We start from the raw sequence: 17563 nt of genomic DNA on the forward strand, positions 1-17563 counted from the left end.
GCTTAAAAAGGTGATGTGGATAAAGTATAAGGGTAGTGATTAAGAGATTAGATGACTTTTACTAATTTTGTGTTAAAAGAGTGTTTTTAATTTATGAATTTATTTTTAGCACCATTTGGATTTATTTTTTTAATTTAAATTTTTCAGTTTATTAAATTTCATTTTTCAGATTATTAAATTTAATTTTTTTCAGTTTAAAATTTTCAGTTTCTTAAATTTCATTTTTCAGATTATTAAATTTAATTTTTTTCAGTTTAAAATTTTCAGTTTATTAAATTTCATTTTTCAGTTTGTTTCCTTATTTCAATTAATGGAAAAGGCATAAATAACTTCACAATAAAAGGGTAGCAAACAAAGAATGGAGGCAAAATGAATTTCATTGACAAAGACTGACAATACAGTGGTGGTGCCAAAAAAGAGAACCGAAAATGGTCCCTCCAAAAGTTTGGAGGGAAAAAATGAACAGTGCACTAAGTACAAAAGCCTATAAATGCAGCCACAACAAAGTATGAGCATTCAATTCTTGCAAAACAAAAAACCCTCAGACTATAAAGTCATCACAGGGTCAGACCACAAAAACTGGTCATACATAGAGCTAGAATCGAGGATGATGAAAGAAACAAGTTAGCACAGTGGCTTCTTGAGCATAGCCTTGGAGGGAAGCTCGAATTTGGTGCCAAAAAAGAGGCAGCAACCCTCTTCAAAGTCGATTTGAAGACAATTTGGAGGATTTGGAGCCAAGTGTCAAAGCAAAGAGCTTGTGGTGTACCTGTACAAGTAAAATCCATTAGAAAAGGTAGTTCATACAAAAACAAGATGCAAGTAGATGTTGAAAAAATCAAGAATCTTTCTGTGCTTCAAAGGTCATCAATGAGAGTCATGTCTACAAACCTAGGTGTGTCAAAATCTTTGATTCACAAGTGGGTGAAGGAGAAAAAGCTTAAACCACACACAAATGCAATAAAACCCTTTCTTACCCCACAGAATAGGCTGTCAAGACTGAAGTGGAGCCTAAATCAGCTTAGTTCAATAAGTGAAGATGGTTTTATAAAGTTTCAAACAATGTACAACACCATTCACATCGATGAGAAGTGGTTTTACCGTACCAAAACCAATGATAGGTATTACCTGCTGCCGGATGAAGGGGAACCATATCGTACATGCAAATCAAAGAGGTACATTGAAAAGATTATGTTTATGTGTGCCGTTGCCCGACCAATATTTGGCCTAGATGGCAGATGCATATTTGATGGAAAGTTTGGGATATTTCCTTTCACAACCATGGAGGCAGCACAACGGAATTCAAAAAACAGAATGAAAGGTACCATGGAAGTGAAGCCAATCACAGCAGTTACTAAGGAAGTGATGAAATGTTTTAAAAGAGGTCAGCTGTTACTTTTTCTTTTTATTACTGTTTGCTATCAGAAACTGTTAAAGTTTCATCATTTAGCCATTTTTATTACCTTTTGGCAGATGATACCTAACTTTAAAGCTAAGTGGCCAGTGGGAGCAAACAAGCACATATATATCCAACAAGACAATGCAAAACCCCACATAAAACCCAATGATCCAGACTTTTTAGCGGTTGCAAATACTGATGGTTTTAAATTCCAACTAGTATGCCAGCCTGCTAATTCACCGGATACAAATGTCAATGACCTAGGGTTTTTCAGAGCAATACAGACATTGAAGGATCAAAAACCAGCAGGGAATGTGGAAGAGTTACTCAAGAATGTTAAAGATGCATATGATGAATACCCACCAGAGAAGCTAAACCATGTGTTCATTACTTTGCAAAGTTGTTACCATGAAATCATCAAGGCAAGGGGAGGAAATGACTACAAAATTCCACACATGAACAAAGAAAGACTCTCAAGACTGGGGTTGTTACCAGATTGCATTCAAGTTGAAGAAACACTTGTAAGGGAAACACTACAGTTTCTGGAGTTGGATGCAAGTGCAGAGGGAGAAATTTACAACCTTGGAGCAGTCATAGAAGGGCTGGAGCAGGTTGACATCACTGAATAGACTGTATAGATTAGGGCAGGGTTTACACATACAAACACAATGAACAATCTTTTGATGTGTTTGTAATGTAAATCATTTTTTTGTAAGCATATTAGTCTCTGCCATTTCTTTAGCATCATTGACTGCATAATTTTGTTTATATTCAACCTCCAAGTGTGAATTGATGGCTGAATACAAACAACCCTCAGACTATAAAGTCATCACAGGGTCAGCTTACTCATAGATACACATAGATACACAGATAAGAAGGCATCACAGGGTCAGCTTCCCACCAAAGATACACAAATTGGCACCTTAGATACACAAATTGGCACCACCTTAGATACACAAAGACAACACCAATACAGCAGAACATGCAATCGGCAGCAAAGACACACAATCGGCAGCAAAGACACACATTCGGCAGCAATCACATAGAATAACAAGGCATCACCAGCCAATCCCCACCAAAGCACAACAACATAGCATAACAAGGCATCACCAGCCAATCCCCACCAAAGAAAACAACAATCACAGAACGAAATCACCTTAATCGCTCGGCCTCTTCCCGATCACGTCTGAAAGACTCTCTGATTTCGGCGATTCGTTGTGCCTCTTCCCGATCGCGTCTGAAAGACTCTCGGAGGGCTGCAATTCGCTTGGCCTTTTCCTTCTCTCTTCTAATTTGTTCAGAGAGATGGAAGCCATCGGAATCGTATTCCGGCGGTTCAGAGAGAGGTTCCGGCGATGGTGAGAGAGAGAGGGCCGCCGGCTCAGTTTCCGGTAGTAACCATGGCGCCGCTTCGTAAGGAGGCAAAATCTGCTCCGATTCAGAGCGAGGGAGGGAGGCTGCCTCGGTTCCCGGCAGCATCCATGGCGCCGCTTCGGATTCCGGTGGCGACGACTCCGATCCGGTGACAGGGAGCAACGACGACTCCGACTTCGACCCAGTTACAGTTTCAGGCACGAATTCAACCGATTCAGAGAAAGGGAGGCGCGCCGCTACGGATTCCGGCAGCAACCACGACGCCGCTTCAGTTTCAGTCACGAATTCAACCGATTCAGAGAGATCGGGAAGAGGAAATTCAGTTTCTGGCACAAACGTCTCCCGCAACACAAATCCATCCAAAGAATCCATAAAAATGCCCTCCATCGATGAAGATGGAGGAGATTTGGATGGAGGTGGATTCATGAATGGAGAGGCCACAAAATCGGGAGAGAGAGAGAAAGCGGCGCTAGGGTTTTCAGAATGGAGAGTGAGAGAGAGGAAGCGACGCTAGGGTTTTCAGAATGGAGAGTGAGAGAGATGAAGCGACGCTAGGGTTCAAATGAATGAAGAGGCCAAAAAATAAGATTGCATCGTGCAAATAGGGAGAGAGTAATTAGGTGTTAATGATGATTTAATTAACTAACTTCACAATAAGGGGTGGGGTAATGAATGGCAAATGGTAGCAATTTTAAATAAAGAGGGAGAGTAAAAGGGTACAAAAAGCAAAACAGGGCATTCAATTGTGGACACTTTTTAAAGGCCAAACAGGGCACTGAATCATGGACGGAGGGAGTATTTGGTCGAACAAATCTTTTTATAGTTGCTATCGAAGAATTTGGAATAAACAATCACAAATTTGAACAACTTTTCCATATATAAAAAAAGAGAGAAATAAAATACTTTTCTGTAAAAAACTATATATACTAGTATAATTACAACCTTGGTTTACAAAAATGAGCATAAAAAAGGGATTGACTTAACACTGCACGTATGGAATCACGACAGCTGCAACTATTCGTACTCAAACTAGTCTTTTTAGATTAGGAATGAAGGTCAATATCTACATCAAATTAAATAGTGTTAGATACATCAGTTTATTATTGTCACTGACATAACTTTAATTTTATTATAATTTACTAGTGAATAAATTTGAAAGAAGTTACATAATGCTATCCAATTGAACTCATCTTTATGGGAAATTCAAACTTTGTTGGCGTTGAAAACAACATTTGAGGTGGTTGTACGCTTTCTATTAAACTTTTGTGGGTGTCTTATTCCATATATTTGTCATTGCATTTGTATAGATGAGCATCAAATATAATGCTTCGAAACCTCGTTTCACCCGAGAAATAGTATGTAATACTAGAATCGTCTATTTTGTCATCCTCCCATTCACACCTCAGCCTTATTTGCTCCATCATTAAAAAAAATAGATCAAATTTCAGGAGAATAAATTAATGAGGTACTTGCGTGCACTTTTTCTCACCCTACCCGCTCATAAAAATTAAATTGTCACTTTTATTTAAAACAACTATTAATTTTTTTATTTTTTTTATAGGGGAAACAGATATTCAGAAAAATTATCACTTTTCTTTATAGTATAAACATGAATTTTAATAATGAGGTAGGGCTCATACAAGTTTTTGTTACATAAATAGGTACGAATTCTTATAGAAATTAACTTTTTCTCCTAAATAAATTAGCAATTACTGCATCATTCGTTCAATAAAAATAATCCTAGAAACTCATGGCACAAGTTGCAACAATTATAATTAAGTGTATTGAGTGAAAAAAGAGATCCACATTAATCGTAGTGTTAATAATAATTAATTGTAAAAAAGATTGGTTATATGTGGTAGAATATATAAGTTGATATATTAAGGTAATACGTGTTGTGGGGTAATGTCTATAAATGGAATAGATATATAATCTGAGGATATCCCAAACAAAATTATTACTTTTATTTTTACAAGACGGAGGGATGAGTATGTTATATATATATACACACACACACACATATATATATATATACATATATATATATATATATATATATATATATATGTGTGTGTGGGTGTGGGGAAGGGATCATATAAAACCCCTTCTCCTTAGCGTGTATGTGGCGCGCTAGGTGGTACATGCCTTCCAAGAGCTTTCAAGACAAAATACACGCAATGGTAAAATAGAAAAAAATAAATAAAAAAATTATAGTTGTATTTAAAAATAAATTATTATTTTTTGTCAAAAATTCATTTTTTTTTTGCACGGCTGCTTCAAAATTATGCATATAATTTAACACAAATATACATACACATAAACAAAGATATGCTTAACATTGGATAAAAATCTGCATGGAAAAGTATCACTATCTGACCCCTTCGATGCCTCTCGTCGTCACCATAGTTATGCATATAGTTGAACACAAATATGCATAAAGATAAAATAAAAATGCATAACGTTGAATAGAACTATTGCACAACAGAACAATGCATATTATAAAACTGAACCATGCATATTGTGTCATATCGTGTTAATGAGCCGTGCATGTTGCAGGGTTCATTGACACGAGATGCATGACTAACACAATATGCGGTTCATTGACACAATATACATGGTTCAGTTTACATGAATGCATGGCTAAGTTTAAATATTTTCATGCAATTAGTCGTGCATGATTATGTTTCATAATATATAATATGCAGTATTATGTTTTGTCATATGCATGATTTTTACAAAAACAAAAAAAATGATTATTTTGCTCTTTCATGTGTTTTTAAAGATTAATAGAATCTTTTAGTATCAGCGCGCCACGAGTCATTTATCTGTGCAGTCCGTTTTTCAATTAATGCTCCATATTTGCTGGGTAGAAATGTGGAAAGGCAAATTATCCAATTAATGCATGACATTGTTAAATTTAAATTTTGAATCGTAATGCTAACTTAATGACAGATATAATACTCTATTAAATACTCTCAGCACACTTCCCCTAACCCTAATCTTGGGGTGATTTAAGTACAGAGTATCTTGGCACTCGCGCCTAATCCTAGTTGGCTTGGCATCACTATGAAGATAAAGTCTAAGAAATAAATAGAATTTTGGTTTCGTACGTAAAAGACATGTTGGCCTCAATATAAAACTTCTTGGATTTTGTGGTCACAAAGTTAACAAATTTATTTCCAAAATATGCACATGAATATGAATTATTGGGAGTATTATTTTAGCTATCCACGTACATCCACAAAATGTATATTTCTATATACACGCATGTATGCAATATGTGGTTGAATAGAAGAAGAATGTAGACACACATCCAATTATTATATTTCATCTTTATATTTTATGAGTTATACTCCATCCGTCCCACGAATCTTGATGCATTTATTTTCAACACGAGAATTAATGAATTGTAAATTAGTATTTTAAGTGTGTAGGTAATAAAATAGAAAAATAATAATAAGTATAATTAAAAATCCTTATTTTTTAGTTAATTATCACTATATTAATTAGAAATGCATCAAGATTCGTGGGAGAGACGGATGAAGTATATAAAGTCTCAATGAGTAATCCTCGATACCCTAGTTATTAGATCAGTTTAATGACTGAGATTCACTATGATAACTGTTGCGTTTTAACTTTACATTCTCTCTGTATTAACAAAAATAAATAAATAAAAACTTACCTTTTATGTTCAAGAGTATTCAAAGCAGTAGCGGACCAAGGAGGAGTGTCGCGGTATATCCCCACCAAGCAAAAAATATTATTTATTTATTTTTATAAAATTATCAATATACTGTATAGATTGTAGTACAAAAACACCACCCATCACCAAATTGCATTGTAGGAAATTAAAATTGACTTTTCAAAAATTTGAACTCGAATTTTTTCAAAACACAGTTTGCACGTTTTTCTGCGTACATCCCTGATTCCAAACCTATTTATATGCAATAAAAAATATAGATTCCGTATCATGTTTACGCGCTTTTTTCATATGAGATTTAAGAAATTAGTATTTTACGTGTATTTGATAATAAAGTGAATAAGTGATTAAATGGTTTTTTGCTTATATTTATCTCATATAAGAAAATTGATCAATTTAATTGAGACAGCTTAAAAAGAAATATTTATCAAATTAATTGGGACGATTGAAGTATTTTCTACCTTGCTGTAAATGATACATCATCAAATTTGATTTATGATATTCGATTCAAGTCAGTTTAAGTAATTCTACTTCATCGAATGTATATGTATAGCAAGTGTATGAAATAACATCATAAATTTATACATTACTTATTTATAGTAATTTATATCAATAAAATAAAGAATACAGTATATTGATAATAATAGAATATCCATAACTAACGAGGTACATATTAGCTAGCTTTTGATGCCAGAAATGAACAATTTACTAAAAGAATATAGTAAGTACTTACTAAAGGAGTAGTATGTACTCCCTCCGTCCACAAAGTATTGCCCCATTTACTGTTCGGCACAGGTTTTAAGAAAACTGATAAAGTGATTGTGAGTGAAATGTAAGGGTAGTTGACTAAAGTGATAAAGGTAGTTGACTAAAGTGTTAAAGGTGTTGTGTGATGGATCCACTAGTAATAAAGTGTAATAAAGTAGAATATAAAAGTGAAATAAGTTGTTGTATGGTGGGTCCATTCGTGACAATTGATGATAAATAAATGAAAAAAAAAACGAGTGTAATGATACAAAAAGTAGAGTAGAACATTACTTTGTGGACAAGGAAAAATGGGTAAGTAGGATAAGATTTCGTGGACGGAGAAAGTAATAATTTTCCCACTACAAAATATCCTTTTTTTTCCCTCTCACTCAGGACTCATGATCGCTTGACTCGTTCTGTTCCACATGTATGATGCATGCAACCACCAGTTTCTCCCGCATTTTTCTTCTTCGATTAATCTCGCGATTATCGGCCGTACCAACCGATATATTGAACACGAGATATCGACATCTTTCGTATCAATAAACAAGAAAGGGTGACGTGACACATTAATTAAAATTCAATTTGTGAAATATGAATGTATATATAAATCAAGAAAAGCAGTCTTCCCAAAAATAATAAAGAAAGTAGAGATAATTTCATCACTGATGTGGTCCCCCTCAAAGAATGGGTTTGTGGAGGGTGGGGCCTTGCCGAAAAAAAGAATAATTAATTCAACAAATGAAAAATTTGAGAGCAGCTTCTGAGTTATGCGACTTCAGCTCGGCTCAACTGCTACCCAAGCCGCGCGCCAATACCAAACATTTTCCTATTTATCTGCGTATATTGTAAGTAGGGCTGTCTAATTAGTTATCGGGTTTTGGATAATCCGTTAATCGAACCGAAATTCTCGGGTTTGGGTATCCAATAAATCGGGTATCATTTTTAGAAAAATTTCGTGTATCGGTTAACCCAATAACCGAAACGGGTTAATCGAAATAACCGAAAATTATTTAATACTCCCTCCGTCCCTGAAATAAGTTCATCTTTTTTCATTTTTGGGATGTCCCCCAAATAAGTTCCTCTTTCTTTCTTTCCATTTTCGGACAACTACCCCACCACTAATAATACTTTATTTATTCTTACTTTTCATTTTTTCACCACTCCCAATACTAATTATAACACTTTTTCACCTTTTCACCACTCCCAATACTAATTATAACATATTTTTCTCCACTATCAATACACTTTACCATTTTTCCTTAAAACCCGTGCCGTCCCCAAAGAGGAACTTATTTTGGGGACGGAGGGAGTATATATTTTATATACATTTTAATTAGTAATTCATTAATTTATTTATTTTTAAACAAAAAAATCGATTCTTAGGTAAAATAAAATTATAATATATTTAAAGTATAAGAATGAGCTTTAGTCTAGCGGATAAGTTGCTTTGTGTATTTTTTGGAGACTAGGGTTCAAATCCTTTATCTAGCAAATTATTTGAATTTTAATTTTTTAAATGGGTATTTCAGATACCCAAATAACCGAATCGGGTAACCGAAGAGCTTTAGTCTAGTGGATAAGTTGCTTTGTGCATTTTCTGGAGACTAGGGTTCAAATCCTTTATCTAGCAAATTATTTGAATTTTAATTTTTTAAATGGGTATTTCGGATACCCAAATAACCGAATCGGGTAACCGAAGCGGTTATTGGGTAACCGAACACTTAAAACGGTTCGGGAACGGTTAGTGAAATATGGCAATTTCGGATTCGGGTAACCGAACCCGAACCGATCAACAGCCCTAATCGCAAGGTCTAAATCGTGTCGCCTTTTTTTTGAAAGCCTTTCATTTAATTTTAACATGACACGACGCAGTAATTATTTTGGAGAATTTTGGCGATTGTCATAAATTTTGAAATCCATGATATTATTAAAATATTAAATCCATGCTAACTAAATAATTATTATACCATCGAATATGAACCAAGACCTATGAACATTGCATTGACGTGTAAAGTTACTGTATATATCATGAAATTAACTGTATTCGGAAAAAAAAATCGCTATTTTCGGGATTTAAACCTCAATGATGCATTCATCTATCAAAATAACATGTCCACCGTAGTCTTCACAATCGAAGGGTTGAAAATAATTCTCGATTTTGATTTTGTTTAATAATTTCAATATGAACATATATATATATATATATATATATATATAGGGGAAGACTAAAATAAGAACGCTTCTTAAAATATAAATTAGGAACCATTTTCAGCCCTTAGATCATCAAGATCTACGGTTGATTCATCACCTTGTTGGATAAATTCATGGTCCTGAGTTCGAATCCCAAAGGTAGCAGAAAATTATTTTTCGCAATTCATGCCTTTATACAGTTTATTCATGCGTGTTATACATAAAATTCATGCATTTTTGCTGGTTCGTAATTCTTAAAATAAGGGTGGTTTATTGAATAACCGCCCCCTATATATATATATATATATATATGTATAGTATGACGGCTAAGAAACGAGAGTAGATTTGATGGAAAGGTTTGGGAGGCGAAAAATCTGGTTTTGGAAGCTAAATGAAGACTTTGGAGCTGGATTTAATCCTTCAATCTGTTTGTAGTGGACTGTAGTTTCGAGACTTGGTGCTCTTCGGCTTTTTCTCTTTCTTCTTGTATTAACTTTTAGGTACTTCTGGTACCAGCTTCATGCTTAATGAATTTTTCTTTCCTGATTAAAAAAAAAAAGTAATTTATTACTATTATTTTCAAGATACTGAAGCATGGAGCATATAATTTTTATTTATATAGATAGTATGATATGTAAAACTCAATCTGATGACCATTAATCATAGTATAATCAACAGATGCATTATCAACAGTTAGAATCTTTGTGTTATCATTGATTTTTTTTTTAGGTTTCTTTGAATAAAATTTCAATTGAGCGTATATATAAAAATGTATAATTATCAGAATAACAGAAATGCATCTTCGTAATATTGCAATTTATATATTATATATAATAAATTAATAATGTACCATACAATGACAATAGTTCGAATTAAATTTTACATGCTACAATAAAAAAGGGTTTTACTGTATCATGTCTTGTTAATATAAAATATGAAAAATATATTACTAGGGTTGGGCAAAAACGATTCGTTTATCTTTCAGTATTCATTTATCACGAGTTGCAAAATATGTGGTTCCTACAAGTCCAACTATTGTTGTCTCTTTGATTCCATAATTGGTATAAAGATCAAATTACTTTTTCAAGAATAATATGAAAATATTATAACATAAGAATCATATAGTCTACATGGGAAAAAAAAATATGTATGATTGGAGAGCTAAGAAAATTGAGATAATATTTTATTCTAGCATTTTTTTTAGGATTACAAGAGGCATTTAATATATAATCAAATCAGCAACCCGTACGCAGGCAGAAAAATAATTGCACACAGGCGGAACACTACCCATACAAAGGTGGGAATACTACCCACACATATAGGTGGAAAAACTACCTGCACGCAGACGAGATTGAACCCAATACTTTTTATAAAGGAAAATCTTTGAGTATCTCAGCTTTGCCACTTGATCAGCTAGGGCTATTCTAGCATTTTTCATTAAAGAGAATATCATCCTGAGGTGAAGAAGTCGCTCACATCCTAGCACAAATTTATAGAAGAATTATTTTTTGAATATAAAGCAATTTCAGATATGGCTTCCACCAGATTTAGGAACCCCAGTACACTTGTCTCAACTCCCTCATATAATAATCTATTGGACTTTTAGAAACACTATAAAAAAATAAAAATTCATTAATAATATGAGACTTGGTAGCTAATCTTTGTGTCACAAAAATTAGTGGCATTTAAAAATATAACTATTAATGATTAGCTACATGATTAAATATCACTATTTTTTATGACACATATAAGAGCATCTCCAGGGAGAGGTGCTATAAGGGGGCTCTATAAGGTGATCCCCACCTTAGCACCTCCCCTTCATAATGCAAAGGCTCTATAAGAGGCCCTTAAATTCTTTCCATTTAATAACATTTCTACTCTTCTATTTTAAAATTAAATATTTTAGTAAAAATAAAATTTAACATTACAATAATTAAAATGTAATATAAGATTTTAAAATTAAAAATATTACAATAATTAAAAATTAGGTAAAAAGCTAAATGAATTTAAAAAAATAGAATTTTAAAATTAAAAAAAATTAAAAATTAAAATCAAAATATAAAAATAAAAAAACCCTACTTTAATTTGAATATACATTTATTTTTTTAGTAACGCTTCTTTTATGTTAGTATATTAATTTATATATCACATTAATGCTATTTTTTATGTTAATATTTTTTATATACTATATTAGAACTTCTTTTTACAATAATCCTAGTTCATATGAAAACCAGTGGTCCATGTTGATTTTAAGTAAACATAAAAAGAAAAGTTTTTAGTTGATTCTTATACACACATACACACTCACACACATAGAGGAGTGATATACTAGGTAGGGATGACAATATACCCGCGGGTAGTGGATATCCGCGAAAACCCGAACCCATTAGGGTGGGTTTGGATACCATTTGATATCCACGGATAGTTTCGTGGGTACAATTCACTATCCATTTAGTTCGTGGGTATGGGTTTGGATACTTACTATCCATACCCGCGAAACCCGTTTACCCGCGAAAAATACCCGCCAATTACCCGTCAATTATCCGTCTATTACCCGTCAAATATCCACAAAAAATTCTATAAAATATGGGCTTTAAATACACATTTTGAGATTATGGGCTAGTATTTTATATTTTAAAATAGGCCCAAACAATAAGGCCCAAAGTCTAATACTGAGCTAAATGAAAGAATGGAAGCTTTTGGACTTGTCTTGAAGATGAAGAAGAAGAGTTCAATGAAGAGGGTTCTATTTCTACTGTCGAGCAATTATAGACATTGTTCTTTATTGGATTTTATATTTTAGTTGATGAATTTGAACATTGTTCTTTGTGAATTTGAATTTAAACATTGTTCTTTGTGGATTTGAACTATGCTATTTGTGTTGATTTTTTTTTTCTATTAAATTTGTTGTAAATTTATATTTAAATTCTATTTCGTGGATATCCAGCGGATAGTGGGTATCCGGCGGATAGCGGGTATCCGTCGGATAGTGGGTGACGGATACCCGTCGGATAGCGGGTTTCGCGGATACCCGACGGGTAGCGGGTATCCGCGGGTAGCGGGTTTGGATACCATTTGATATCCATGGATAGTTTCGTGGGTAACAACCACTATCCATTTAGTTCGTGGGTATGGGTATGGATAGTCACTATCCGTACCCGTCGTACCCGATGCCATCCCTAATACTAGGTATTGATTACCTCTAAGAAATTGTTATTAATATAATTAGTTTTACAAATTACATGAAAAAAAGCTCGATTTGTTCTTTTATTCATTTATTTGAAGTTGAAAGGAAAAAAAATCGAGGTTTTATATTTATGTTATACATAATTAATGATGTCATAATAATTTTTGAAGTACTATAATAAAAAATATGTCAGACTAAATATGAGCGATGACTCACGGTATATATATTACATACCCTCTATATATAATGCTTCCTATTAATTTGAATTAGAAGAATAGTGAAATGAATATATATGTAATCATATTGATTAGAATGTTTCTTTAATCCTTTCGAATTCCAATATAAATAAGAGTGTCGTGATCATTAAACGACATTGTGAAGTGATAAAATGTACCTGCATTTGACATAGTTGGGCCATGATTTGTCAGAATGGATCTTAAATTATTTCTCCAATTCCACCAACCATTATTGATTGATATATAAATGCATGAAAGAATTGCCATCCGCGCAAATTATTCAAAACTTTATGAAGAAGGCATCATTATCTCACAAATTATAAAGCCTAACACATCATTCACATACAAATCATCCAAATATCATGCCATTTTAACTTTCAATTTGTTACTCTAGCTCTTTTAATAGTATCAAATTAATTTTGAAAATATTACACATCATATTCTAAATTATTAGTCATTTAACAAAAATATTATAAACTATTGATAATTATAATAAAATACACAGTATCTCTAATTAATAAACACACTCAAAACTATTGATAATTACAGTAAAATACATAAATTATTTGAAATGCTACAAACTCATTTTAAGATATAAACTTCTCTACGATGAATTCAATATTGAACTTTTCACTTTTTATGAGATTCAAATTCGAAATCATAAATTTATTGAATAAAGTGATGAATTTATCGTATACAATTTAAGGGTTGAATTGATTCTTAATTTATACTACTATTTTAAAACGAGTCGTTTTCTTTTATCCAATCCCTCTAACAACTATAGCCACTTACTTAATTTCCAGCGATTTATGCAAAGATACCCAAAGACTCAACACCTCATTGCCATGCTATTTACAAAAAGTTCGAACTAAAATTTCACACTGATTGCCGACGGGACACGTCAAGAATTTGTCTGCATAAATCAAGCAACGACATATCGTAAGTGGAAAAAAAATGATCCATCATTTAATAGGAAATTTCTAAAAATGAAAATCAACTAATTTTTGTGTATGTTCTAAAATAGCAAATAGACACTAGTACTTCCTTTCTCCATCCCACGAATTTTGATGCATTTATAAATATAGTAACAATTAGCTAAAAAGTAAGAGTTCTTAACTAAGCTTAATTATCACTTTTCTACTTTATTTTTTTTATAAGAAAAAATGAATTTATAAAAAAACCATGGGTACCAGCAGTACCAAGATCACATTACAGAGTCACAAGAGATGAAGCATCTTCTAACCATCCCTCTAAGTTCGAATCTAAATCAAGAAAACCGAAAATCTTACCCCAACTCCACATCCTCACCTTAATCTCCGTAACCACTTTATGTATGTCCCATCCTTTGTTTTCGAATCTGCTCACATTTCTACATCTCCAGACGACCCAGTTAACACAGCACCACAGCGCAAGTAAGAATTTTCTACTCCTTTTCCAGTTTCCCAGATTAGTAAACGAAAGGAAGTGTGACACCACGTTATGTGGTCTCACAAAACACATACCAAGCCAACGAAGGATATCGTCCCAAACTTTTTTCGTCTTCGGGCAATGTAAAAGGAAATGGTTAATCGTCTCCTCGTTATGAAAGCATGCATTGCAGCCGAGATCCACTTCGTCCACCAGAATATTTCTTCTTCTAAGATTGGCACACGTGGGAAGTCTATCTCTTAGCGTCCGCCATGCTGTGACCCTAACTTTATGCGGAACTGGGCTTTTCCACACCTTCGAGAGGATGTCGTTGATCGCTTCCGATGCTGGCCTCTCCTGTCTTGTCTTGTAAATGACTTCGTATGCCGATCTAGTGGAATAGAAACCATCCTTAGCAGCAGTCCAAGACCAATCATCAGCAGCACCTGCATCAAGCTTAGCACCAGAGATGAAAGAAAACAGAGCTTCAACCCCCCTCAAATCTCTTTCAAAAAGCTCTCGTCTCCAACTCAGTTCCCACTTCCAGACCCCATTCTCCCAAGTACCCGACTCGCTAATGAGGGCCTCTTTATTGACACAAAGATGATACAACCGAGGAAAGACGAACTTTAGAGGCATCGACCCTACCCATTTGTGACTCCAAAATTTTGTATTATTCCCATCCCCGACTTTAATGCAAATGTTATCAAGAAACCAAGACTCCCCCGAACCACCAATCACAGAAATAATTCTAGACCACCACCCATCCCTAACCCTGCCTCTACCACAACACTTCACCGTTTTCTCACCCCACTCAAGATCCCCATACAACGACTTGATAACTCTAGCCCACAACAAACCTCCTCCCTTTAAGAATCTCCAAAACCATTTCACCACAAGAGCATAATTAAACCATTCTAAATTCTTAAAACCAAGCCCCCCTTATGCTTTTGTTAAACACAACTTCTTCCACTTCACCCACGCCACCGAGCGCGAATGCTCCCCCCCTCCCCACAAGAAACTCCCACATAAAGAATTCAAGGAACGCACCGTTGCTTTTGGAATATAGGAGAAAGATAGTTGATAAATTGGAATGGACTGAAGAACAACTTTAATCAAAGTGACTCGTCCTGCCAAAGAGAGCTTCCTGTTCTTCCACGAGTCAATTTTCTTCTTAACTTTTTCCACCAAGTAATTCCAATCTGTTACCTTTTTGCAGCGGCCACCCACCTTAATTCCAAGGTATTTGAACGGCGTAGATCCGACATTACATCCCAGGACCGCGGCCATCCTCTCAAGTCTACTCTCATCGACACCAATTCCCATGAGATTATTTTTCTACTTTATTACTTACACACTTCTACTTTATGACTTTTCTATTTTATTACATACACACTTAAAACACTAATGTACAACTCCTTAATTCTCGTGCCGAAAATAAATGCATCATGATTCGTGGGACAGGGGGAGTATTTTTTATGAACGAATGAGAGTAATAAATTCTGCAAAACATTACTTTGTATGATATACTCCCTTTGTCCCATTACAAATGTTCTCTGTCCCATTATAAATGTCTCACTTTTTATAATGAGATGTCTCATCACAAATGTCTCATTTTTTTGGCAATATATTCTCTCTCTATACTTAATATTTGAATAATGTTCATCAATCCACTTTATCTATTAATTATACATTTCTTAATTAATCTCCATACCCAAAAGTATGAGATATTTATAATGGGATGGAGGAAGTAACAAATGAAATACTTTGTATGATATAATAGAAGTAGGCGATAATTTAATTGATGTCGTTTTCTTAAGTCTACATAATATAAATCGACGAATATATGGTAAGTGGGTTTTAATTGATTTAATGTGAAAGGTATAGGGTTGCTAACTTTTTGCCTCCACGGGTCCAACAATTGAAAATTCATTCACATCACTAAAACTCATGTGACACACGCAAATACTTGTACAACTTGCATAGAATTCTTGATAATGACTAATTACTTAAGACAATGAATTGAATTAGTCGCCGGAAACACTAGGAATAAATTAGTCGTGTAAACTGTGGAACTCGAAGATTATTACTCTCTCTACTCTCTAGTATGGGTTGTTGGAGCTCATATGTGATGTGAGTATATAATTTATATTTTTGTTTCTTATTAGTTTTTAAATTTCACCGAACCTTTTAAAATTAGAAAAGGCAATTGTAAATACGAACTGTAATTTAAATTTTAAAATTTTATTTTGATAAAGTTTCAATTGTATTTATTTTATGTTAATAAATTATAAAATAAAGTATATAATTCTAAAATAAAACAAATTCTTTAACATATTTTAATTTATCCATATAGGAGAAGGCTCAAATAAAAACACTTCTTAGAATATTAAATATGCACCGTTTTCAGTTCTTAGATAATCAAGATCTACGGTTGATTCATCACCTTGTTGGATGAATTCATGGCACTGAGTTCAAATCTCATAGGTAGTAAAAATTTATTTTTTGCAATTCATATATTTATACAGCGAATTCATACATATTCTACACAGTATTCATATATTTACATACAATTTTTCTAAGATTAAATTTCAATAATTAGATAATGGGTAAATCATTAATTAATGATGTAGATCCATTCATATTTTATGCTCTAAGAGCTATTTTGACCATAGCCCTCCCCTATATATATATATATATATATGGTAGGGTTAATATAAAAACCCCTCTTAAGATGAAAACTAGGAACCAATTTAAAGCCATTGATTTAAATAAAATAGAGGGCTGAGATTAAACTACAGATGCACAATTTCGATTGCATAGATGCACAGTTTCAATTGCATAGATGCACAATTTCGATTTGCTTGAGTATTTTGCATTGTTGGTTTCAATTGCATAAATTGCATATTTTTTAAGTGCACAGTAAAATATAATAGATGCACAGTTTCTTTTGTTGACTAAATCCTAACCATTAGATCTAATATTTAAAAGGTCAAGATTAGGTTCCTAGTTCTTATTTTAACAGAGGTTTTTATTAGAACCTCTTCCTATATATATATATATATATATATATATATATATATATATATATATATATATATATATAGGAATGAGATCATATAGATCCCAATGCTTATAATAGATCCGTAGATCCAAATCTAGACCACACATTTATGACATGTGGCGCATCAATATGCATAAAGGCATTTTAAAGCAAAATCCGGAGAGGGGTAAAATTGGAATGTAATTTTCGAAATTAAAAAAAAAATCTCAAAATAGGTATATTTTAGATGCATAAAGTTTCATACGAGAATGCATGA

General features: G+C 33.3%; 2 protein-coding genes across 2 annotated transcripts in view; both read left to right on the forward strand.

Moving 5' to 3' along the window:
* Nucleotides 1-17038, forward strand: part of LOC131007757 (uncharacterized) — a 143762-nt gene extending 126724 nt beyond the window's left edge. The window contains exon 5 of the transcript XR_009096253.1: nt 16953-17038. The gene's annotated coding sequence lies outside the window, so the exon portion shown is untranslated. The remainder of the gene's footprint in view (nt 1-16952) is intronic.
* Nucleotides 817-2028, forward strand: LOC131009910 (uncharacterized). The gene has a single exon (XM_057937310.1). It carries the CDS (start codon nt 817-819, stop codon nt 2026-2028), a length of 1212 nt encoding a protein of 403 aa, XP_057793293.1.
* Nucleotides 17039-17563: the final 525 nt, after the last annotated feature.

Source organism: Salvia miltiorrhiza, chromosome 2 (genome assembly GCF_028751815.1).
Source record: "Salvia miltiorrhiza cultivar Shanhuang (shh) chromosome 2, IMPLAD_Smil_shh, whole genome shotgun sequence".
NCBI classification, from domain to species: Eukaryota; Viridiplantae; Streptophyta; class Magnoliopsida; order Lamiales; family Lamiaceae; genus Salvia; species Salvia miltiorrhiza.

Bases quoted from the DNA above. Each gene is read 5' to 3' on its own strand.
- LOC131009910 (XM_057937310.1), top strand. From the start codon at position 817: ATGCAAGTAGATGTTGAAAAAATCAAGAATCTTTCTGTGCTTCAAAGG.